General features: G+C 42.5%; 1 protein-coding gene across 3 annotated transcripts; it reads left to right on the top strand.

Annotated features, from left to right (window-relative positions):
- Window positions 1-58: 58 nt before the first annotated feature.
- Window positions 59-24,748, top strand: megf8 (multiple EGF-like-domains 8). 3 transcript variants are annotated; one of them, XM_044208797.1, is made up of 44 exons: window positions 59-176; window positions 1,630-1,819; window positions 1,925-2,088; window positions 2,178-2,387; window positions 2,559-2,739; window positions 3,190-3,278; window positions 4,715-4,928; window positions 5,047-5,230; window positions 5,693-5,838; window positions 5,931-6,041; window positions 7,142-7,293; window positions 7,463-7,564; window positions 9,059-9,206; window positions 9,585-9,748; window positions 10,127-10,330; window positions 10,824-11,021; window positions 11,250-11,510; window positions 11,624-11,742; window positions 11,862-11,993; window positions 12,249-12,362; window positions 12,522-12,605; window positions 13,984-14,223; window positions 14,338-14,522; window positions 14,692-14,905; window positions 15,100-15,340; window positions 15,476-15,608; window positions 15,864-16,114; window positions 16,495-16,605; window positions 16,719-16,837; window positions 16,975-17,200; window positions 17,293-17,464; window positions 17,691-17,854; window positions 17,993-18,128; window positions 18,217-18,448; window positions 18,552-18,678; window positions 18,770-18,980; window positions 19,318-19,532; window positions 19,629-19,824; window positions 19,967-20,135; window positions 20,269-20,461; window positions 20,551-20,721; window positions 20,857-20,987; window positions 21,323-21,455; window positions 21,558-24,748. In XM_044208797.1, exons 2-44 carry the CDS (start codon window positions 1,642-1,644, stop codon window positions 23,052-23,054), a joined length of 8,622 nt encoding a protein of 2,873 aa, XP_044064732.1. In that variant the 5' UTR covers window positions 59-176; window positions 1,630-1,641; the 3' UTR covers window positions 23,055-24,748. The 3 variants fall into 3 exon arrangements, with proteins under 3 accessions (XP_044064732.1, XP_044064731.1, XP_044064733.1); XM_044208796.1 differs by having other exon boundaries at window positions 63-538; XM_044208798.1 differs by lacking the exon at window positions 59-176 and adding an exon at window positions 589-1,226.
- The last annotated feature ends 740 nt before the right edge of the window (window positions 24,749-25,488 follow it).

Raw genomic sequence — 25,488 nt, 5'->3', positions numbered from 1 at the left:
TTTATATCCAGATGTTTAAACGTTGGTTTCTCATATCCACTGGATGGCAGTGGTGGGACATGGCGCTGTCTTTTGTGTTGGCAACCACCGGTTACTGCTAGCCAGCCATAAACACCAAAACAACTGGCATCAGACTCATGATTGGACTGCAGGAATCGGGTCGATGCTGTTAAAAGGTTTCGTTGTTAGCGGGCAGCATTTCCTACTAGTGTAATGGCCGAGTCTTAGAAACATAATTCCGTAATGACGAATTACTCTCAAGAATGACTTAATAGATTTTCCAGCCACTGATGATGGCGCATCTGGATTTGGCTTAGCCGCTACCGCTAGCTAGCGAACAAGCTAGCAAACAAGCTAGCAGACTACTGTCTTGTAGCCACAGACAGGGCTGTCCTCTGCGGTGATTCCGACGCTACTAGCTAATTTAGCTAGCTGTCAGTCTTGTGCACTCATAAACGATAAGTTAGCTCATGTGGTAGCTAGCGTTAAAGGGTCACCGAAAATGTAAATTATCATGGGGGCAAAGAGACGGGAACTGGTGAGTATGATTATGCAAATTTGCAAACTAGCCAGCTAACGGCCTCTGGTTGTACGGTATTCGGTTAGCTAGCTTAGCAACCGTTTACGTTAGCTTTGTTTTGATAGCCTGCGGAGAGCCCCTTGTTGCTGATACTAGTTGGTTTATCCTTTTAGCTAGTTGGATGTGAGAATGATGTAAGCAGTTAATAAACGCTATGTTAGTGTAAGTCATAGCATTGTTTGTATATAAGACTACATGTGTGAAAATATTCGTGTTACTGTTACGTTTGTGTGATTGGTGCACTGGTAACGTTAACGTTAGTGTAACTTACATAGGGCTAACAGATGTTAGCTTCATCAGAATCAGTATTTTTTTCCAGTGATTTTTTTTTTATTTGGCCACCTTTATGTCTGTTTAATTCTGCAGTGTGAATGGCATTGCAGTTTATAGAAGGGCCATGCATATTTAAACTGAAATCTTGCAGTGAGATAAGTCAGTAAAAGAGAATTATGTAAACGGGCATGGGGCTGCAAGGTAGGGCTGAATAATTCATCGAAGTATTATCGAAATCGCAATATGGCCAAGTACAATATCCAAATCGCAGGAGCTAAACATTTTTTGATAAAGGTAAAATGTGTCACAACATACCATTATAAATGAAGCATTGTGGTGCTACAGAGATGCCTAGAAATCATATTCTCCACAAGTAAGTTAACATGTTTGTTTGGTACAGACCTCAGCATAAATCACATCATCATAATTTTACATTTGTTTCAGTGAAAATGAAATGCAAAAATTACCATTCCCACTAAAATTGTGACTCATATTGCAATCACAATATTTGTCAAAATAATTGCAATATGATTATGTTTGCATATCAAGGGCCACATGACATTGTGTGACTCTTGGATTTCCATAGAAATAATCCTCTATATACTGCTGGCATAGTTCCTTTGTCTTGTGTGGTAGATCAAGTGCTTGACCCAACTGAAATTTAGGAGGTTGGTCCACATTTGCTGCACGATGCTACTGCATATTTATGGTGGTAATGTGTCTATTAGAACTCACACCAAATGATTCTCTTTCACCTTTTGCTTCCCATCATTCAGGCGGTGCCAGTGATGGCCTCCCCCATGCCTGTCTCCGTCATCCTGGTGGTTCTGCTGTTGGCTGAGTCGCCTGTGTGCCAGGCAGGGGACTGCAAGGGCCACAGGCAGGTGTTAAGGGGACCACCAGGCTACGTCACAGATGGGCCAGGAAACTACTCTGTCAATGGGAACTGCGAGTGGCTTATCAAAGGTATAATGACCTAAGATATTGTCTTGTGTACAGGAAGTTTGCAGATGAAACAAGTAACGTCAGTTAATCTCACTGATATTTCCCACCTTTTTTTATGTCTTCTAGCTCCCAACAACAGTCACCGCATTGTCTTAAATTTCACCTTCATGGACACAGAGTGTACCTATGACTACCTGTTTGTGTATGATGGAGACTCCTACCAGAGCCCTCTTCTAGCCAGTCTGAGTGGGAACACTCTGCCTCAGCCTATTGAAGCCAAGACTGGCAAGGTAACCAATTAAGACATGATGAAAGAAACTCTGAAGTATTAAATGGCAAATGTTAACTTTGTGTCTGTTATTTAATTTTCTTGTTCCAGATGCTGCTTCATCTCTTCAGTGATGCTAATTATAACCTCCTGGGCTTCAATGCAACCTACACTTTCTCTTTGTGCCCTGGAGCCTGTGGCGGTCATGGCCGCTGTGATTCCTCTACATTAAAGTGCCACTGCCATCAGGGTTGGGGAGGAGCAGCTTGTACAACCCCTCTGTGCTCCCAGGCTTGTTCTGTGAATGGCCAGTGTGACAAGGTAAGAGTAGGGAGGGGGAAGGTTTACTGGATACACAAAGCAAACAGTCTTTTGTCAAAGGGGCACTTATCCTTCCCTGAATAAACTTTTATTATGTCTGTCAGTTGTGCAGTTTATTGAAATATTGATCGTTGGTCTTAAATTATTCTTATTCTCCATGTTTTGTCTCAGAAAGGAGAGCGCTGTCTGTGTAACTCGGGCTTCCTGGGTCACAGCTGCCAGCTTGGTTTCCATAATGACAGTGGTGCAGGGCAGTGGTGGCGTGTGAGTGAGGAAAACCCCTACACGCCTCCCAGGACGGGTTCTGCTGGCGTGTACCTGTCCTCCACTGGAGCCATGTACTTGTTTGGCGGTGAGAGTGACACTTAATGTCCACTGATGTTGTTTTAATATTTAGTGTTTAACAAGTGTGGTAGAAGTAGGAGGGGGGTTTGTTTAGTTAAAAGAGGATAGACTTTTAAAGTACCCAAATGATGAAAATTGTGATTGTTAATTGTATATCTGTACATGAATAACACACTGCATGCATCTGGTGAAATTTCCTGTATTTTTTCATATTGCAATATCGCGGAAAAAAAGTTAATGCAATGTCATTTTTTTCCCAATATCATGCAGCCCTATGCAACACTGTTTATCACTTCAAAGAACTCTTATTTTAAGGGTTAGATTTGAACCGACTTTATTATTGCTGTCTTTGTTTTAGCTGCAGCTCCCTTATTTGACTTGACTTCTCTAGCATCTTATAGTGTTTTTAATTATTAATGACATCAGTGTGTTTGATTTTTACTTCTTTTCCCCCCAGGGTTTGACCTGAACAGAGCTCTTGGTGACTTGATCAAATATAACTTCACATCCAACCAATGGGAAAGCAGGTCTTATGGTCACTCTCCTGTAAGTGGTTTGTGGATACACACACAAACACACAGTTTTTGCTTCCTCCTGCTCTTGCATCTCATATATTGTATCTCCAATGCATGCAAGTTGGTCACTATCAGCCTTCTGCAGTAACCTGATCCATTAAATGTCATGTAAACGAGAAGCCCGGTATCCTTAGTCAGGATAAGGTATTCAGAGAAACCCTGTCCACACAGCTTGAATTCTGCTATAATCCTACAATGTTGGTTTCCACAGCTGAACAGAGATCATAGATTATTTGTAAAATTAAGATACGAATGCATATTGTTTTCACTATAGAGCCTGTCCCCTCACTGTGTTGTCAATCCAGGTACCCTGGCAAAAAAACCACAGCGTCATATGATACACTTAAATATGCCAGATGTGATTAAAAAAATATGGTAGGGCCGAAATCTGATCACTGACCAAGTGTGTAAATGTAGGTTTTATAGTAATCAGGTTATTGCAGTGCATGGAAATGTGTTCTCTTATTTTCTGATTTTCTCTTTGTGTACATGTAAACATAATAAACGTGAATATAAGTACTCCCATTTATTGATTCGCTGAGCCCCTCCTAGCCCCGACCTCGCTCTCTCTCTCTCTTACAAACACATTGACAGCGGACCGTCTGTGAATAGCCCCTCCTCTCCGTGCACAGCCTGAGTTGGGTTGTCAAGGTTAGCGCGCTGTACATAGCTGCTAGTCAATAACAACTGCTCGTGCAAGTGGATAATGTTAATGTTAATTCTTTAACTCTGACGCTGAATGTTTGCTCCCTCAATCCATATGAATATTGAGAAATATTTTCAATATTCAATAAAGACTCAAAAGGGCTTGTCCTAAGGGGCACAAAGACAGTCTGGACCAGAGGTATTAGCAAAACAGAGTACCGAGAAACTTAAGAAAACACATGTGGGAAAGCTGAACAGTCCGACCAGTGTGATTAGCTATCCAATTAATTTGTTTCGAATATTTTCAGGCTTCAATCAGTGCTGCTGTGGCAGCTGAAGCAGCAAGAGAGGGTCAGGAAGGGATAGCTGTAGCTAACGAAGAGAGATGTAGGAGAGCAGGCGGAGGACAGCCGCCAACATGCTGCGTTGGGAGAGCCAGCTAGGGCAGAAGCAACAGGTGAGATTGACAGCAAACACAGAGATGTAGATGTAGGGCAGGTCAGAAAAGCAGATTCCTCAGGAAAAGGGGCCTCATTTCTATTCTTCACTGTGTATATTTTGTTATTTGTTCAACAGAACGTGAAGAAATGGAGTTGTATATATTGTTCAGTTATTTATTTTTCACAAAGTACTTGGCAATTAAAATATTTGCAGTAGAGCACCTTATGGATGGTATTATTTAATAATTAATTTAAGAAAGTGTGGGTGTGAAACTAAATCTAAGTCTAAGTCTGTGGGAAACACTGTCTCCTATGTTGTCAGGTGGCTCGTCATTCCCACACAGCAGTAGAGTGGATGGGTAATATGGTTATCTTTGGAGGAGAACTAGCCAATGGCTCCTTGGCCGGTGATGTCTGGATGTATCGGCCACTCCACGATGACTGGCAACAACTTGGCTTTTCACATTCACAAAGTGCTCCAAAACTGGCCAATCACGCTGCAGCTGTAGTAGACAGTTATCTCTATGTATTTGGAGGTAGGTTTCACATTATATTGTCACTTTGCAGTCTGTGTTTGTATTGGCATACGTTTATCCATTGAGAAATATCGTACTAAAGCAGCATCTTTCCCTTTTCTCTGTCCTTATTTCCCAGGTCGCACTGAGGAGGATATGTTTTCCTCTTCTCTGTATCGGTTCGGCCTGCATGGCTCTGGACGGTGGGAGACTGTTCAACCCACCGGTGGGAAGCCCCCGGCCACTGCTGGACACTCCATGGTGTTTCACAACCCATCCAGGACACTGCTGGTCTATGGAGGCCACAGGCCTACCACTGCCAGGTACACACTTTATCCAATATGCTCTTGTGCATGAGCATACTGGATACAGTAATACACACACAGCCAGTAGGAAGAGTGAGAGAAAATATGGACTGTGACGTGTGTCAACATTTTGTACACACTTTTCTATTTGAGGTTGTTAATGAGGAAGAGGAACAGTTCGCTGTCTATTTTTGGATTGTATCTTTATTTGTTTGGGGACTGCAGATATGATATTTCTGTCTATTCCTATACATATAGAGTGAGTTGTAAACTATTTGTCCCAATAGATTAGATAAGATAAAATGTGATTCCTGTAGGAAAACTTAAATAAAGCACTCCAGAAAAAGATAAAGATAAAAATAGGTGGTAGAAATTATTTAAAATAATAAAACAAGTTGTTATCCAAAGAACATTTTGAGAATAATCCAAAAAGTATCTTTTATAGATACTTAAAGTACACTTGCTGTATATTTTTCAAAGGTTTAGTGTGAGGGTGAACAACACCGACGTGTTCCACGTAGACAGGCGGTTTTGGACATCGTTCCGTTCCCGTTTCCCTGCAACGGGCCCCAGAGAGAGAGCTTTCCACTCCGCCAACGTCATTGGAAACTACATGGTGGTCTACGGTGAGCATCCAGAGAATTAGCAGGCATAATCCATTTTAATCAGTGCAGTTCTGTGCATATTTATCTATTTTCTTCCTGCCTATCTCTCCCAGGGGGTAATGTACATATTCATTACCAAGAGGAGAAATGCTATGATGAGGAGATCTTCTTTTACCATCTGGGCTGTCACCAATGGGTGTCTGCTGGGGAGAGATGGTCACTCAGTGAGTACCTGTAGACTTTGACTTCTGTCAAGGCTTGGGCAGTATCACGTTATTATGGTATACCAAGGTATTTAGAAATCACCAATTACCATCAAAAATATAGACGCTCGTCTTTCTATTAAACTGATACGGAGATGCTGTATAGGGTTGGGCAATATGTAACGCAATCAAAATCAAAATCAAACTCACGAAAAACCATCTTGGTTAGTCTGTCCACTGTTCCAACAATCACCAACTCGGGTTAATAAACCCTTAATTCACCGAGTTAGATCTAAAAATATTCTGGCTCTATATGCTGTTTTTCCCCGCTGCCTCTCTCAGCCATTGCTGGCCTCTTTGTGCTACTAGGTTAGCTCACTGAACGAGAGTCTGTCGCTGAGCAGCGGCTCTCACTCTTCTTTGGAGGCAGACCATTAAATTAGCAAAATAAAATTACAAAAATGGCCCCCCAAAAAACAACCGATGGTTTAGTAGGATTGTTTCTGACTCGTGTGATCCAGACATTTCCGAAAACTTCGGAGCGTTGTAAAATTTATTGAAAAAAGATACATGTAGTAATTTCCAAAATTCACAACATGTTTTATCTAACGAAATATTCTGCTTCAATCCATATTTGTTGGTGTTTAACCTTTCAAAAACAACATTTTCACTACGGTGAAAAAACTGCTCTCCTGTTTGCTGCACACAAAGGGAGGCATGCACATGTATTAACGGGGTGGTGTAGCAGTAATCTAACAGCACCATAAGTGACGGGTTATATTCATTAAAGATAGTTGATTTAATAAAAAAAGACAAACTCATTTTATCTGATGAATCACTTTATTCAAATTGAGGATTTTGTTGAAGGTCATTCGAAAACCTCAATAGAAGCTTCAGATGTAGGCTAATTGCATATCAGACACACAGCATTGTAGGCTAGACAATGTCATACATGCTACAATGACTTCTATCACCAGCAGTACAGCTTTTTCATTGTATACCATCATACCGTATACCCTGGTGAAATGTCACGAAAGTGTGAAAAAATAGATACCGCCCAAGCATGGTTATTACTTTCCATCTGCACATACAATGCCTACAAAACTTACATTTTTTCTTAGGTGGGGATGTTGTGAGGGGGCGTTACTCGCATGTTGCTGCTGTGATGGAGGGACGAGTGCTGCTTGTTGCTGGGGGTTACAGTGGTGTTGCCCGTGGAGACCTGGTGGCTTACAAAGTTCCACTGTTCGTCAGTAGCGATCAAGGTGACAGGGTGAGTGAAAGTGTCAAAAAACAAGTGAACAGGAAGTCATATCATTGGGAAGACTGTGTAAAGATGGATGGGAGAAAGGATTGGAAAATTATGTTGAACAAGAGCAACTAGGGATAACTAAATTGTTGTGAAATACCTGTGTGTTTGTGTGTGTGTTTTGCCTTACCAGGACGCTGTTTGTGCTGAGGCGCTAGACGAAAGTATGTGCCTTAAGAACCCAGAGTGCAGCTGGTGTGAAGGCCGCTGTCGAGAGTACCAGCCCACTAATCCGGTAACACCTCCCCCAGCACAGCCTTATGGTTGTTATTAGGGATGGGACAATATACGATTTTGTCACAGATCGGGATAAAAAACACTCAAAATAAGTTGATTGTGGTGAATTTCCATTATTGGGATAATCGTGAATATCCTCACGAGTGATTTGAAAAGCCCAATGCCCAAGCCAGTTTAGTTTTGTTAAATGATAATTCCTGTATTTCTTAGGTCAGGGGTAAATTATATATACTGATGCAATTGATGAAATTGTTGTCTGTACCATTTGACAAATGAAAAATAGAGCCTGATTTAAAAAATACAGGAAAGAACAGACTCACACATGTTGCTATTTTTTATTTATTTATTTATCCTTTATTTATGCAGGGGGACCTTATGATTTATGATTACCTTATTTAAGATAGTTTGCTTTTCACTAAAAGGGATGTTCACTTAAAAAGATGTGTGTTCTGTAGGACTGGGTTTAAAAAAATAAATTTTCCGATTCTAATCGATCTTCATTTTAATTATCCGATATCAATTCATAAAATCAGAGATCGATCTTTGTTCCTTAGGCTGTAGCGTTTTTTTTTTCTGGCAGAGAAGTGTTGGCAGGGCGCTGGAGTTAAGTGCTTGTGCAGTGAGAGAGAAAAACGCTGCGCATGGGTTTTGTTTCTATGATAAGCAGATTAACATTAGCTAGGTAGCTAAAAAGAGAAGAAAAAAACCCCATCCAGGTCAGAAAGAGGTTTTTACCCGTATTTTTTTCGATGTATAAGGCTGGGATGTAGCCGGTTTCCCCTGAGCTACAGCGGGACCCCAGCCACTAGAGTTTGTTGCTCCTCTCCAGGAAAAGCTTTCTCCTGGAGGTGCAGCGAGTTGGGCTCCTCAGATTGGAAGGAAGGAAGGAAATTCACAAACAGTGCATGAATGTTGATACATAACCACACGGTATTAAAGTGTGAATAACACTAAAATTCTACAACATATTATACTAATTTACATGTATCACAGAGGTTTTGTGAGTCGAATGAAAATGTGCCATTCAGGTATACAGGTACCCGGGCTCACCTCGGACTGACTAAGTGAGCAGTCATCAAATATGATTAAGGGACATTATTTCAACCTTAAATGTCAAGTGTTTTTCTTAATCTATATATGTATTTATAATATAATGGTTGGGGAAACACTGGGGCGTCTGAGTGGAAATATAAGATCTGTTATAGGTGATTTAAAGGGTAAATTCTTAATGTAAACATTAATATTTTTAATAATGCATCAGGTTAGAGGCTTCCTTGTACAATTTACAGCATTAGTTCTCTGAGAATCTCTTACATATCTGAGCAAAATTGGTATTTTGGCCAGGATAATCGTGACATGAAATGTTCATATTGTCCCATGCCTAGTTGTAATATCCATTCCCATGTTGTGAGACACCCAAAACATTTTTTTATTGTGATTGTATTTTTATTGATTAATGTTGCAATTTATAACCCCTGTTTTGTGTTCACAGTGTGGCAGTACTGGTTGCCTGGGCCTGGCTCGCTTCCTGTCTGATTGCCAGTCGTGTCTGGTGTTCAGTGGCACTCCAGCTTCTCTGGCCCGTGCCCCTGGGGAATTTGGCTGGTGTGTTCAAAATGAGTCCTGCCTACCAGTGTCAGGTGAGACCCAGGGAGGGAGGAAGGAAGGCAGACGAGAAGGGCTAAGCCTCAGACTGAAAAAAAGATGTTGGGAGTTGACATGGGAGGGACTAGACTCATGTTGGGCGTGTTTCAGAGATGGAGCACAGTGACTTGATCACACTCAGCTGAGATTGGACAGGCTACTCAGACCATGATTTGACTTGCCTGTCCAATCGCATACTTCCTTTGGTGCAGTGAGGTCATGTCGTTTTACTCTTTTTGAACACACGTCACACAAAAGTCACAGATCAGACTCGTTTCAGTACAGTAGTACACTTTAGGAAACTGCTGTATTATGAGATTTTAAGAGGTCAGATGTGTTCTTTGTGTTCTGACCTCTCCCTCTCGGTCTCACAGAGCGAAGTGCGTGCCGTGTGGACCAGATCTCAGGGGCGTACGGCTGGTGGGGGGAGCGTACCCTTTTCCTAACCTCCCTCCACTCCTGTCGCACCGAGAACTATGTCCCGGGACTGCACCTGCTCACCTTCCAGCACCCCCGCAACGACTCCCAGCCTGACAAGGTACGGAGTCCAAATCTCAAGTGCTAACTGTACTAGTTGTGGTTGTAACTACTTCCCTCTCTGCTTATACTTTCCCTCCTTCCTTCCTCCAGCATTGCTTTGACACTTTGACTCCACTGCTGTTCTCCAACTGGAATATTATGATTGGTTTTTTTTTTATTGTTTATTTCTACCTTGTGCTCTTAGCTTTTCAACCTCTTGACTCCAATGCTCACTTCTCTTTTTTGTTCTTTTTCGTTGTCTGTTTTGTAATTCACTCATAGACAAGATTCCTTTTTCAAGTAGTTTGTCAAATATGTGGAGAATAGTGCTTCTGTTGATGTCTTTCCACTTCCATCTATCCTCCACTGTCTTCCATCCTCCCCACCCCTTCGCCAGGTGTCCATCCTTCGCAGCACCAACATTATCCTTAGCCCCACCACAGAAATGGATGTAGCTCTACAGTTCAGGGGCTTCATTCACCCATTGTGGGGGGCCCCTCCACCTGCACCCGCTCCCACTGAGACGGTCTCCATGTGGGCTCGCATCCAGAGGCTCCACTTTGAGGCTCGAATGGCATCAGGGCCCAACTCTAGCCAACTGGTGAGGGAAAGTGCATGTCAACTCTTCAAATTGTGTTTTTTTTTATTATTATTCAATAAATAATTTTAAAACAAATTGCTCATCTTGAATTAGAAAGTATTGACAGGACTCATTTTTCTAGACAAGGACTTGTAATGTAATTTTCACTAGACCTAATTTAGTGATTTTAGTCCCATGTGAAATAACATTGTGACTATTGGAAGGCAAGCATCCCCACAGGAATAATCAAATCATCAAATAACCTCTGTATATCTGCTGTAGCATGGTTTGGATCTGTGATTGCTATAAATTACATCAGCCTTACTTGACAAGACTGTGTGCATATTTTCTGACAGTTTTGCTGCTTAAGTGTTGGTTTAAATTTTTAATTAAATGGCTGAGAGATTTATTAAATTAAAAATTAGTAGCACTTATTTATTGCCATTTTTACTTAACGCTTCTCCACTTTTTCTTTCTCTCTAATTCTCTATGCATCTTTGAACTATGGGAGCAGGAGGTGGTGGGTCGTTGGGCAGCCCAGCAGGAGAAGGAGTTGAAGCTGCTGGCTCGCACTGATGGAAGTAGACTGTTCTCTAACCTGACCAGGGGCAACCATTACCTTGTTCAGGCTGAGGGCTACCTTAACAACTCAGGCTCAGGACAGACCAGTGAGATGGCCCTGATATGGAACAGAACATTGCCTGGAGGGAGTGTGAGTACTGGCACGGTTCTACCTGTGCTTCTCTACAAAAGCAAAGAGTTTTAACCTGCATAAGCAGCAAAAGTCAAAAATAAAATAAAAAGCTTACGTTGGTGTTCCTGGGACATTTACATCTCTGTACATTTCTTCTTACATTTTTCTGCACAATGACTTTCCTTCAGTAGAAACAAACTCTCTTACCTCATATCCTTTTCCCCCCATAATTTGCTCTCCTTCTAGGAGATCTCCTTCCTGTTCTTGGAGCCTTACCGCTCAGGTTCCTGCTCAGGGTACATGTCCTGTCTGGCCTGTCTGTCTGATCAGTCTTGCGGCTGGTGTCCGTCTTTGTCCCGCTGCCTGCCGCGGGACAGCCCAGACCTCCAGCCCTGCCCTGAGGGAGAGAAGGGGGAAGGCAAGATAGAAGGTCAGCGCCATCTGCTGTTGGCACCCCAGCACTGCACCCTGTGTGAAGAGTACAGAGACTGCTCCGCTTGTACTCAGGTAAATCACAGATAACACCTCAAAAAGTTTGAACATAGACTGTCACTATGCTATATAACTTAATTTGGAGCTACTGTATTCCTGACTGACCCAAAGCTAACTGTGGCCTGCAGGACCCTTATTGCGAGTGGCAGATAAACTCCAGCAAGAAAGGCGACTACCTGTGCAGTCGACGTGGAAGACTAGATGGTTCCATACGTGATCCAAGGGGGTGTCCTAAAGTCTGCAACCAGTGAGTTGAAAAGCTATATTTTTAACACGGGTATTTACAGATCATGCATGATTTCAACAAGAACCTACAACTCACCCTTATCGTCCTCCCCTCTCTGGTCATCTTTTTGTCTTGCAAAGGAGAAAGACGTGTGCTGAGTGTCTCTCTAACTCCAGCCAGTGTGCATGGTGTGAGTCAGCCCAGGCGTGCTTCTATTTTGCTGCCTACCTCACAAAATACCCCTATGGAGAGTGCAGGGACTGGTACGACAGGTAAAATGATGACATTATTTTTAGCTGGGGGTTGATGCATATAATAACTATTTGCACATACAATTACCTGCTTTGATGATTTCAACTTCAACACATACAGTAGTACACTCACATTACTTGAACAAAAATAAGACAAACAATTTTAAAATATAAAGTTTTGTGACTGCAATTATGTATATTTTGTCAATCAGTGAGTTGAAATAAATCTTAGATGAATAATCTAATATTCTCATTCTTTATTCTCTTACTCCTCAGTGTTCATTCAGTTCCCCAGTGTAAGCAATGTTCAGCTTTAAACACGTGCACAGACTGCCTGCGGACATTCCAGTGTGGCTGGTGTGGTGATTACAACAATCCGACAATTGGAAAGTAAGTATGGCAAACACAACAATCCTGTGACAAGTACACTGTACAGAGAAGGTACATATAGGGTCAACATGCCTGATTTGAATGACTAATTAATAAATCCTTTATCATTGTTTTGATTGTGATTTTCTTGTATTTATTTCATATTTTCTACCTTTATAGATGTTTGAAGGGAGACTGGGCAGGAATGGACGACCCCTTGGTGTATAACTGCAGTGTGGCTGTGGCTGAAGCACGGGCTGCAAAGTAAGATATCTCTCATTACACTTTTATGACTTGATGCAGTAAGCTGTCTGTAAGCATAAGACTCTTTCTCATAAGACAAGGATTTTTGTTATACAGGTAATTTTATACTTTAAATATTGTGGGTGAAGTGTTTCTCACAGGTTGAAAATATATTTGTGGCGGCCCAGTCCTTGCAAGGGGAAGGAATCCATAACTTGTTTTTCACAATACAATTACTTGTTAAATATGAAAAAATGCATTAAAAATTGAGTATAAAGAGAACATAAGATAATGCTTTATTAATCCCACAACAGGGAAATATGCAGTGTTACACCAGCTAAGGGAATAGCCATATAGCAAGAAGCATCAATAAAAAAGCAAGTTATAATATAATAAATAAGTAAACAATAATTAGTAAATATTAACAGGTTCTTCACTTTTACTGCCCCTTTTAGAAGCAAACCTCTCATGTGTTTTATGCAATTAATTTCGATAAACATTTGCAATAGGGCTGTAATGGTATGGACTGTAAATGTACAGTGTGAGTTACAGTGTTAGCCTTTCCTGCTTAGCTTCCAGACCATAGTTGGGAAGCACAAATGTTTTCCTCCAGGGCCAAAGTTCATTTTTATTTCGGGGCTAACCCCCTTCACTTTTCCAGCAGTTGGGGAAACAACAGATGAGATTTTATTTGGTCTTTCTTTAGAAGATGCAGCATTTATCAACACACTGTAACCTACACTGTACATTTACTGCCAGATTGACAGCTTCACTCCTAATCTTTTCCTCTGCTCGCATTCACTGTCACTTTCTGCCGTTTGCTCTCTCTCACACACATTATGCACTGCCCTATTACTTAAAGGAGCTACACTACTTTTATAACAATGATAAATCCAACACTGAATGTCTTCTGTGATTATTTATCATAAGTTTTCCATGTTGAAAACAGTTATTGTTGTTGTCGACCAATCAGAGGCTGTGTTTGTGACTTGTCACCCAATCAGAGGCTGACTGGGCATCTGTGACAGCTCTGATCTCAAACGCATTGTGCACTGGAATAAAATGAGATTGACCCTATTCTCCTATCAATAGATAAAAAATAATAATTAAAAAAATTATTTTGGAAGATTCATCAATAAATAAAAAATCTTGTCTTGAAGGAAAACATTTCAATGCTATCAGTTCTATCCATTTGAAAAATAGATAATTTAAGTGCTTTTTGTTTCTTAATGATGGTTGGGTTTTGCTTTCTGAAACCTTCACATACCTTAAAATGCCTCCAACATTATGTTGCAAACCAAAACAGAACTTCTATATAGAGCCATAACACAATGGATGTATGGATAGATGTATGTAGTATACCTGTCCAACTTCACGTCTCCTTGTCCTGCTTTTCCAGCCCTGAGCCCCAGACCTCGGCCCCGCCTCGACCCCTGGAAATGGAGATGGAGCTGGAGCACTTGGATGACGAAGAGCAAGATGCGATCTGGTCCTACCCCACCTGCCCTGATGTTGAGGAATGCAGGCTGGGTCTCCACAACTGTCACCCCTTTGCCACCTGCATCAACACTCCCACCTCCTATGAGTGCCACTGTGAGAGAGGATACACAGGGGATGGCACACTGCACTGCAACCAGACGTAAGAATCTTCACCTAAAAATGTGTTCCTCTGTTGATTCATCCTTCATCATCTTTCCATCATCCTTTTCCCATTTAGTCATTAGGAAGACATAATTTTTTTCCCCTCCCACAGTTGCTACAATGAGTGTCGTGAGGGCCAATGTAGTGGCAGCCCACGGTTTGAGTGTGAATGCTCTCTTGGTTGGACGTCTGACCCCGCTACTCTGGTTCTCAGTGGTGTTGAATGTGATGTGGACTGTGGCTGCAACTTCCATTCCACCTGTATTACTGCACCAGGGATCTGTGACGAATGCCAGGGTGAGACCTTAATATATGGTTTATTTCAATAGATTGTTCTCAGTCATCTTTTGTATTTAACTCCTACTGAACCAGGCCAATTTATGAGGTAAAATCACACTTACAATTCATTAAACTAAACAGCATATGTTGAAATTTGCTCTTCTGACGTTCTTCCTCTGTCTTTCAGATTGGACTACAGGGCCCCACTGTGAGCACTGCCGTCCAGGTAGCTTTGGTTCAGCCCTGGCTGGTGGCGGCGGCTGTGTGCCATGTGAGTGTAACGGCCATGGCGACCCTCTGCAAGGATACTGTCACAACCAGACAGGCCAGTGCTACTGCACCCACAACACTCAAGGACCACACTGTGAGTCCTGTCTGCCTGGTTACTATGGAGATCCAAGGTAAGGAGATCTTAAGTGTAATGATGAATAAATAAACACTTTTCATTTAAAAACAATTTGAAATCATGGAGTGGAGATTATAGTAAGATATTGATATAAGTTGTAAAACATTAGAATTATTTTTGGTTGATTTTTGTATTTTCAGAACCTTTCATCACAACTTGTCTATCCTGACACCTTTCTCTTTCCAATAGGAACAATGGCACATGCTACCGCCAGTGCCAGGGCCGTTCTGTGCTGCTCACCTCCACCTCCTCCCCTGCCATGCCTCTCTCCTCTTCTCTGGGATGGCGAAGTGGCACAGCGGGGAAAGGAGGACTTTCTCATTGCTTGTGGGTCCTGTCTGTGACTGAGAATCTGGCTCCTTGTCTGCCCAGACAGCTGTGTCCCCCTGTAGCCCTCACTCTACACCCAGACTCCCATACGCATTGTAAAGTGAGTACAAACCTGACCTGATTATAGATACAAGCACACGCCAATTAACTTTTTAGCTGTGCTGTAGCATCACAAATTGTCCATATTTCTCTCTGTATAACTGTCCCATTACATTCACTATGTTTTGTTTTGCAGAGCTCCTTTGTCTATGTGTTTGATGGCCTTCCTCGTTTCCTGGGCAATGGAGTTGTACATTCAGATCACAACCTGATTGGGGCATTTTGTGGCACCACAAGGACTCGGCCTATCACTGTGGAGGCCACCTCAGGTATCTATCTATATATTTATTCAGTAATAAACATTTTGCTTGGAGAAATCTGCTTTGACATAAGTCCATTACAGGCACACTGCAAAAGTTGAGCAATTAAAATGCTACTAAACACATTAACCACTAACTACCCAGCAGATTATGTAACCTCAGGGCATTGGGGTCCTTTTTCTATCAACTATTGACACATGTTATACAAACGTCACAAGTCGCCATGTCACTTTCACTACATTGTATTTTCTCTTTTACCACCAGGTGTGATCTCAGTCTACTTTGAGGCCAACGTCTCCTCAAACAAACCTCAAGGCTTCAATGCATCTTACTGGGTGCGTCGGTGTCACCAGAGCTCTGATGAGGGTGAAGAGGGGTCACCTATGTGTCCAGGTGGAGCCCAGTGCCAAGGGGGGCTCTGTCAGTGCCCTCGGGGATATGGTGGACCCCACTGTGACCGGCCCATGTGCCCTCAGGATTGTGGAATAGCAGAAGGAAGAGGAGCTTGCAATATAGTAAGAGTTGTGACAATTTATATTATGTTTACATTTGGTTGTATTTTCTAAGTTACCTTTTGGGCCCATGAAACACTTATTTCTGGGACTAAAAGTGTTTGGGAATTAATAAAGAAAGGACATTGTGTCATTTTTATTGTTATTGTATACTCTCTGCCATTTGATTTGTTGTGATGTGTTTATAATAATCTTATAATATAATAATAATCTCAGCTATAAAATGACAGCTGTAAAATAATGTGTCTTGTTGATGATAGTCATGTTACCCAGCCAGTATCACATTTTACCAATATTTCAAGAAATTACAGTTGAAAACTCAGAAATTTTGAAATACTAAAAGAGGCCCTAGATTGCTGACCATCATATTTTGTTTGTCTCAGTCTCTGGGAGTGTGTGTATGCTCAGACAGCTGGGCCGGCTCAGACTGCTCTGTTCCTCGGGACTCCAACAGCCTGATCTGGGAAACACTGCTTGACACACAACTGACAGTGGTAGGGGCAGAACATAACACAAACAGTAAACAAAACAAAAAAAAATTCAATCTCCACAATTCATGACTTTTACACTCCACAAACACACATTCATATGCACTGTTGCTCCACAGAACCAGGCCCACAGGTTCCTCCACAGGATGGGCCACTCTCTGGTGTGTGGACCACAGGGCAACCTCTGGATGTATGGGGGGCTGTCTCTGTCAGAGGGTATTCTAGGAAATGTCTACAGGTAGGGGCGTGTAACCTGAGACTGTTCTAAGTAGTATTAATGTCATGAAACTTTTGAGGTGATATTATACTGTATGTATATAGTGCATGGACTGTCTATATGTGCATAATAACGCATTTTGTTCCTGCTTCGTTTAGATATTCTGTATCAGAGCACCGTTGGACCCAAATGTTAACTAGCTCTGTGGAAGAAGGCTCAACCCCTATCCCTCGCTATCACCACGCCTCTGCACTGCTGACCAGTCATGATTCTGGCTCTGGAAGCCACAACTTCATGTTGGTGGTGGGTGGTGTCACTCAAAACGGTGTTGCCATGGATACCTGGAGTCTTAATCTCAGCAGTTTAGTCTGGAGAGAACACAAGGTTAGGATTAGATTTATTGTGGAAATACAAAATATCTAAAAAATCTGAGGTGTTTTTTTATCTCAAATAAAATTTTCTTCCACCTCTGACAGAGCTCAGTGCTGCCCCCGGTGGCGGGCCACACTTTAACTGCACGCCGAGACTCCTCTGTGCTGTTGATTGGAGGTTACTCTTCAGAGAACGGCTTCAACCATCATCTGCTGGAATTCAGCCCTCATTCTGGAAACTGGACTATTTCCCCCCACACTGGCACACCACCTACAGGTTTTTGAGGCCTTTTGTTTATCGGTTGTGACATAGTTTTTACTCGGTCAATAACTTATTGACTGATGCACCACTTGTATAAGTACAAAAATAGTTAATTTATTAGTCTACCCCCTGGAGAAATTCAGTATTACATTTTGAAAATGTGTAAAAATAGACAACACAAAGACAGATGTAGCAAACTCAATTGTTTTTCTTTTGCACTTAAACCTTTTTCTTCAATCAGGTTTATATGGCCACTCAGCAGTCTACCATGAGCAGACTGATGCCATCTATGTCTTTGGAGGCTACCGCTTCCATGTTGAGACTGTGGAGCCCTCAGGCGAGCTCTACAGTCTGTACTACCCCAACCTTACCTGGTCTCTGCTAGTCCCCTCACAGGGTAATAAGGTAAGAGGCCAACCTCATCTAGTCTCTATCCCCATCTTACAGGCCAGTACATTAGACAAGCCAAGCATTTATCCTTTATCTGTCCACTGCATTAACATAACTTATCTATTCTTGCTGTATCATCTCTTTCCTACGCAGCCCCTGTCCCGTTTCTTCCATGCTGCAGCCCTGATCAAAGACACCATGGTCATTGTCGGGGGAAGGACAGAAGCAGAAGACTACAGTAACTCAGTGTCTCTGTACCAGATCAACTGTAACACCTGGATACAACCAGGTGACCGTCTTAATGTCTTTCTGCAGATTCAGTTATAGTCATAACTTACCATACCATAACCTAACCACTTTTCATCTCTTTTCTTCAGTCTCAGCTGTAGGAGATCCAGTAAATCGTTCAGTGTCTCTTGCCATGACGAGCTGGGGTGGCCGTCTCTACCTGTCAGGAGGCTTCAATGGTGTCACGCTGGGCAGACTCCTAACCCTGTCTGTGCCCTCTGACCCCTGTGCCCTGCTGCCCACACCAGAGGCCTGCAACGCCACCACAGGCAGCTGCGTCTGGTGTAGGGGAACCTGTGCTTCTTCTGATACTGCTGAGAGGTAACGCATTGGCTGAAAGCAACACTAAATAAATAGCACTCTGTTCTTGAGCTTGAAGTTGTGTGCAGCTACTGAATAAAATACATCACCCCCTCTCCATCAGAATGGGCTGCTTCACTGGCCAGTCTCCTTGTTCCCCGACCCCTCGCCAGTCAGACCAGTGTCGCAGGCTGAAGACCTGCAGTGAATGTCTCGCACAACACCCTAAAACATTCTCCAGTCCATCACAGGTAGCATACAACACTCCTACTCTAACACAATCACTTGCTCAAAGAGAGACAGCTACTGTCTGTCAACTAAAATGTGTTCTGAATTTCCCAGCCTGCTCTACAGTGTAAGTGGTGCACAAACTGTCCAGAGGGGGCCTGTATCAGCAGTTCTGTTAGCTGTACATCTGAACATGACTGTCGGATCAACCAGAGAGAGATCTTCCTGTCCAGCAACTGCACTGAGACCAGCTGTGAGGCTTCAGACTGCCCCAAGTGCACTGCTTCCGGAAAATGCATGTGGACTCGCCAATTCAAACGCACAGGTACGGGCAATAGTGTTGAAGAGCTGCTCATCTCTTGAGCTCTTCTTTTTTTTTTTTTTTTTTTGGTCAATAGCTGAAAATAGATAAGATGTCCATGTAAGAAAAAAAACACATTAAAAACACTAGAAATTGTGATTCAATAATCATCACCACACCTAGTATATAGAGGATATACATATAGTATAGGACTAAATATGGATTGATTATTATTTTTGAGATTGTTGTGCAACACAAATAAAATTGCACTTTTTTGCTGAGATTTGGTAATTTGGTAAGAAGATTTACCAAATTTCTGTGTTCCACTTAAAAAAGGTTGACTGTGTTGTGATTTCTCCAGGTGAGACAAGGCGCATCCTGAGTGTGAACCCGACCTATGACTGGACGTGTTTCAGCTATGCCCTGCTCAATGTCTCACCCATGCAGGTGGAGTCTTCTCCCCCTCTGCCATGCCCTCCACCCTGCCACAGTCTCCATAACTGCAGCCTCTGTCTGGGCTCCAGAGGCTCTGATGGGGGCTGGCAGCACTGTGTGTGGAGCATGGCTCTGCAGCAGGTAAGACTGCCCTGCTTGAGCTTTACAGGGTATTTTGTGTGAGTTATTTAATAAAAGCATATTCATATACAGCTAACCTCTCTCCCCTTCCTCTAGTGCATGAGCCCGTCTTTTGTGCCCCTGCGATGTGAGGCGGGTCAGTGTGGTCGCCTGCTCTCTGGGGGGGACTCTTGTTCTCCACAGTGCTCCCAGCTCACCCAGTGCTCCCAGTGCATTGCCAGGCCTCAGTGTGGTTGGTGTGCTACTCGAGGTGGCAATGGGGCTGGACACTGCCTGCAAGGAGGACTTGATGGTGAGAAATATCTTCAGTTGATGCGTTCAAGAAGCTGAGCATTGTAGAGTGTAACCAGTTCAGTGTTTTTTCACTTTATTAATCTAAATGTATGCATTTCTCATCCCTGATTGATTCCCCTTATTCCATACTTGTCTCCCAGGTGTGAGTGAGGGTGTTTGCCACCTGAGAAACAGCAGCTGGTCCTTCCTCCACTGTCCAGAGGAGGATGAGTGTGCTAACGGTCATCACCACTGCAACAGCACCCAGGACTGCCACGACCTACCCCAGGGATATCACTGCACCTGCAAACAGGGTTACATACTCAGCAGGTAAGATCAGGAGTCTGCATTTATGCCTCAGGCACTGAATACACTAGGATAGTTTAAAGAAATACTGTATTGCTTTTCATAGTAACTGGACAGGTTTACCCAAATCTCCTCTTCTTGTTTTTTACCTGTATAGTGTATCTGGTCAGTGTGAACCAGTGTGTGCACAAGGCTGTGTGAACGGGACGTGCATGTCCCCAGGAGTTTGCCAGTGTCACTTTGGATTTGTAGGGGATAACTGTTCCTCTCAGTGCAGCTGCAACAAACACAGCAACTGTGCTGGTGTTACCAAACCAGATGTTTGCCTTGAGTGCCAAAATAACACCATAGTAAGTGCTTGTAGTAAAACACATGCAAATACTGTATAAACAGTTTTTCCATGTTCACTGGTGATGATTTCTCCTTCCCCCAATTCTAGGGTAAGCACTGTGAGAAGTGTAAGCCTCTGTTTGTGGGCTCTGCCAAGGGGGGCGGCACTTGTCGTCCATGTCTGGAGTTCTGCGGGGGAAACAGTGCTGTGTGTTTATCCCGAGATGAACATAAGAAGGCCCTTGAGAACCCATGGCTCTCCCCTCTGGACCTCAACAGCGTAAGTGTCTGCTGTCATTGAGGCCTTCACCTGATTATATGTAAAAACAAATACACTAGTAGTGTTCTTACTCTTGTATCTTGGATACTGTCTTTGTTCTTTCTCTCTTCTCATCACTCTTTGTCCCTTTATCAGATTCAGAACTGGGTGTCTGAGGGTCCCACAGAAGAGAATGCTGTGTGTGTGAATTGCCAGAACAACAGCGTGGGGGACAAGTGTGAGAGCTGCCTCAGTGGCTTCTTCCTTCTGCAGGGAAAGTGTGACAAGTGAGTAATGTTTGCTGCTCAGCAGTCAATGAATTCCCATGCTGTGACTAACATTACAAAGCCATTATATGTTATATATAACAATATAAGGCTTTTAAATGTTTTAAAAAGGCCTTTATACTATATGTTTTGGCAGTGTCCGCAATCACCATTTTGGGTACACACAATGATGATTCTTCTTTTAACTTGGCATGCCATCAAAGGCAATTTTTGGTCTAGTCTTACAGCAGTAATAAATGCTAGTAGAAGCAGCAGACTTAGTGTCTGGATTTTTTCCTTTTTAGTCCTCTGATTTTTTTCTCTTTTAGTGTTTGAATTTCTCATCTTCATTGCAGGTGTCAGTGTAATGGCCATGCAGACACATGTAATGAACACGATGGTACAGGTTGCCCCTGCCAAAACAACACAGAGACCTCCTCCTGTCTCAGCAGCCCTCAGAGTGACCGGAAAGACTGCTACAGGCAACAGGTATGCACATGCAAGAGATTTAAAAATATGGAAGAGGTTTGGGAGCTTGATCTATTCATTACTGGGTTTTGCTCAAATTGTATTTGTTGCTCTTTTATTTAGTGTGCCAAGTGCAAAGACTCCTTCAATGGCACACCAGTAAATGGGCGTCAGTGCTACCGTCAGTTCAACGTGGACACCGAGTGCTGCTTTGACCCCACGTCCCAGACCAATTGCTTCCATGATCCCACCATTCGCAACCTGCCCAAGGGGCGCACTGTGTTTTTCGCTGCGCAGCCAAAGTTCACCAATGTGGACATTCGGGTCACCATTGATGTTACCTTTGGTGAGGTGGAGGTGTATGTGTCCAACTCACATGACACCTTCATTGTGGACGTGGACCGGTATACAGGGATTCACACCATCAAGATCGAGGAGGAATCAGTGACTCGGGGGACAACGACTGGTGTAGATAAGGATTCACCTCCATCCCCTATAAAGGTGTTTGGCAATGCCTCATCCAGTCTCGGGGGTCCTGTGCTCTCCCACAACCCACTGCAGCTGCAAGCAAAATCCCCAGGGGGAGAGAGAGAAATTAGGGAGGAGCGGGCTGAAGGACTCATCAGCTATATCACTGTGTGGAAACCACAGACCGTGCTGATTGTCCATGGTGTTAGAGATCGTGTGGTCATCACCTTCCCCCATGAGGTGCACTCCCTGAAATCCAGCCGCTTCTACATCGCTCTGAGAGGTGTGGGAACTGAAAGGAGACATGGAGAGTCCCAGGGCCTGCTGTTTCTGCGACAGGACCAAGCCCACATTGATCTTTTTGTCTTCTTCTCTGTATTCTTCTCCTGCTTTTTCCTCTTCCTGTCTGTCTGCGTCCTCCTCTGGAAGGTTAAGCAGTTTCTGGACTTCCGTCGGGAGCAGCGTCGCCACATCCAGGAGATGACCAAGATGGCATCAAGGCCCTTTGCTAAACTCACCATATACCTTGAGCCAGAGGAGCCTCAGCTCATCTACCTGCCTTCAGCTGGTGGAGGGGTGGGGGGCAGCACTGTATCGCTTGCTCATGCCCGCACGAGCAAGTTAGGAGGTGTGGTGGTGGGGCAGAGGGGCAGGGCAGGAGCTGTCTCCTACAAACATGACCCGGGCTCCGGACCCACAGCCCACCACCATCACCTCACCCTGGGTGGAGGGGGCAACGGCGGCCAGCACCTGCCGCTGCACTACTTGAACACCCACCACTATGCCAGCACCACAGCTGGCACCCCAGCCTCACACCATCACCACCCATCCACGTATAGTGGCTACCAACACTTTTGCCGCTCCGACCCCTTCCTCTCTCAGCTCATGGGCTTTTCCTATTCCACCTTTAAGGTAGGGCCCATCACCCTTGAGCCCACAGATGACGGCATGGCTGGGGTGGCCACTGTCCTCTTCCAGCTGCCTGGGGGTGTCTTGGCTCCAAATCGTGCCTGTCTTGGCTCTGCTTTGGTTACTTTGCGTCAGAACCTGCAAGAATACTGTGGCCATGGCAGCGGAGGGGGTCACCCAGGGGCGGGAGCAGGGCGCAAGGGGCTGCTAGGGCATCAGCACCTGACCACTATGGCTATGTAGGGAAGCAAAGATATAAATTAAATAGGACAGGGATAAAAGAGATGGGATAAATCTGTAAAGTGTTTGATATATAATAAATTAATTTTTTGAAAGAAACAGCCGCAAGGCAAAGACAAAGTCCAAAAGAAGAGTTATGACAGAGTCCGTTAACGTGGAGCATTTTGAACAGAGTTGTACATACACTGTATAATGAATTAAGTGTCTTTTATTGTATTATGTATGGCTATACTGTATTTCAGTGCTTCACATGACCAAGCCAGCTGTCTCTAGAATACACTACAATTGCTATACGTATCAACAAAACAATGTTGCATCCTGTCTGTGATCACTAAAGAGGTATCGGCACACTCGACAGTCAGTCTCATACAAAAACTGAAGCTGGACTGTTGTTAAAATTCTTCTCATTGACCAACAGAGGTGTTCAGAAAATACATCCGCTCTCTTTGCAACCAACATGTGCTTTATAAAGTGACAATCAAAATTGCCATTGAGAACAAAAGACTTTTAAATTGGTTCAGCATAATGTGCAAGATTTTGATTGTCAGCTCAGCGCAAGAAAAAAAGTCAAAGTTGCTTGTGAGATGGTTTTTATATCATAGTCGATATGAGTGATTTATAATTGTAGCTCAATATATGACAGGCTTCTAAGCTACATGTTTATGTTAAACAGACTCCTTAGAATGTTTTTGCATATTCATTCACCTGTTCTGTTACATTGTTATTTGTTTTTCTGCTCATCTGCCTTCACTTCTTGCCTTGTCTGTGTTGACTCAAGACAGACCTGGCTTAGACTTAATACTTGTGTTTATGGAAATGTGGGGTGCAACTCCTGGAGAACATAATAACAATAACATATTTTACTTTTTATTTCATGAAGTGTTTTTTTTTAAAAGAAGGATAATGTTTTCAATATTAGTTCCTGACACAATAATAATGTAAAACATAACAGAACTCATCGATAAAAATTAAGAAATTATGTGACCTTTTGAAATATTTCATTACGTTTTGTTGACATGAAATGTATGTTGGTGTTTGGCTAGTTTTGCTGGACTGCTTTTTTCAGGCAACTTGCCTGCTTAGATGATTGTATTAGCCAATCATAGCTACAATTTGATCAAAAAAATTGGATGTGGAAGAAAGTACAGTATGAAAAATGTTACTCTATTGAAATGACAATGATAATGGAAAGAGTTGCATTTGAAAGTTCTCCTGGTGAGAGATTTTGGGAAGACGTGACAGCATTTTTATTTGCAATGAAACTTACTTGTTCACTGGTTGGTGGTGACGTTAGTATTTTTTGTTTTCCGTTTTGCACTGCATGGAGGCAATGAGCCCCATTTTTCATGTGAAACACTAAGACGGGATGTTGTCCAGCCACAGAATGGTGCTACTGGCTTATCAAATGAACAAAATCATGAGAGCTTTTGTCATGAACTGAATACTCGCAGCATAGTTAAGCAAACTAAAGCTCAAATGAATACTGTCACTATTTATAGCAGCCCTCCACAAATAAGCATTATTTACAGTTTTTTGTATTGTATCTTTGTGTATGTTTTTTTTAAACATACTTTATTTTTGTATATAACTTGTGTTGTGTTTGGTTTTTGTTTTCAAAGAAGGGAACAGTGTTGTACAGAAGATTGCGTCAAGATTCTCTGTCCTGAGTCAGCTGAAATAAAGTCTGTGGAACATGACTGTGAGTGTGTTTAGTTCAGAAGAGAAAAGCATGCAGTTAGTACTATTAATACTATTAATTAAGTAAAAAGGACAGAGAGGACACGAGACCTAGAAAATATATATCTTTTACAAGTCCTGGAATGTTATGATACAAATGATGCTGCCATAACGTAAATATTTAAATGCTTGCTCATGGTGAGATTTGTTGGGTCTCTGTAAATAATATTATAAAGAGTACGGACTAAACCTGCTCTATAGGAAAAGTGCAATGAGATAACTTCTGTTATGAATTGGCGCTAAGTAAATAAAATTGAATTGAATTAATTTTTGACAGGAAATAATAATTTAAAGTTAGATAATTAGATCAGAATTGGGAATTTTAGGCCTAGAACTTAATTACTCATGAATTGTTGTCACCCGGTGCAGACAACAGAACTACAGTATTGTAGGCCTGTATTTATTTGATGCTGCATCTTCCGAGTGCACATGTCTCTAATTCAATACAAATTAAGAGTCTCAATTTGCTACTTAATAGATCCTAAAATACAAAGATTTATGTCTTTGAAAAACATTCTTAAAGGGAGGAAAAGATTTGTTCATCTTAATTAACAAAACCAATGTACTTCAACAATCATACATCACAGCTTGAACAAAAGTTATTGAATTACATATTAGAATGATTTTCAAAATAGATGAACATGACAAATTATTATAATGAAATAAGATAAATATAAATAATAGATAAATAAGTAAAAAG

Source organism: Siniperca chuatsi, linkage group LG9 (genome assembly GCF_020085105.1).
Source record: "Siniperca chuatsi isolate FFG_IHB_CAS linkage group LG9, ASM2008510v1, whole genome shotgun sequence".
Classification (NCBI taxonomy): Eukaryota; Metazoa; Chordata; class Actinopteri; order Centrarchiformes; family Sinipercidae; genus Siniperca; species Siniperca chuatsi.
This window is presented reverse-complemented; position numbering and strand designations above follow the sequence as displayed.

Bases quoted from the DNA above. Each gene is read 5' to 3' on its own strand.
- megf8 (XM_044208796.1), top strand. From the start codon at position 515: ATGGGGGCAAAGAGACGGGAACTG. The intron at 16,838-16,974 runs GTAGGGGCGTGT...TGCTTCGTTTAG, and splicing joins ATTCTAGGAAATGTCTACAG to ATATTCTGTATCAGAGCACC. The intron at 17,855-17,992 runs GTAAGAGGCCAA...TTTCCTACGCAG, and splicing joins TCCCCTCACAGGGTAATAAG to CCCCTGTCCCGTTTCTTCCA.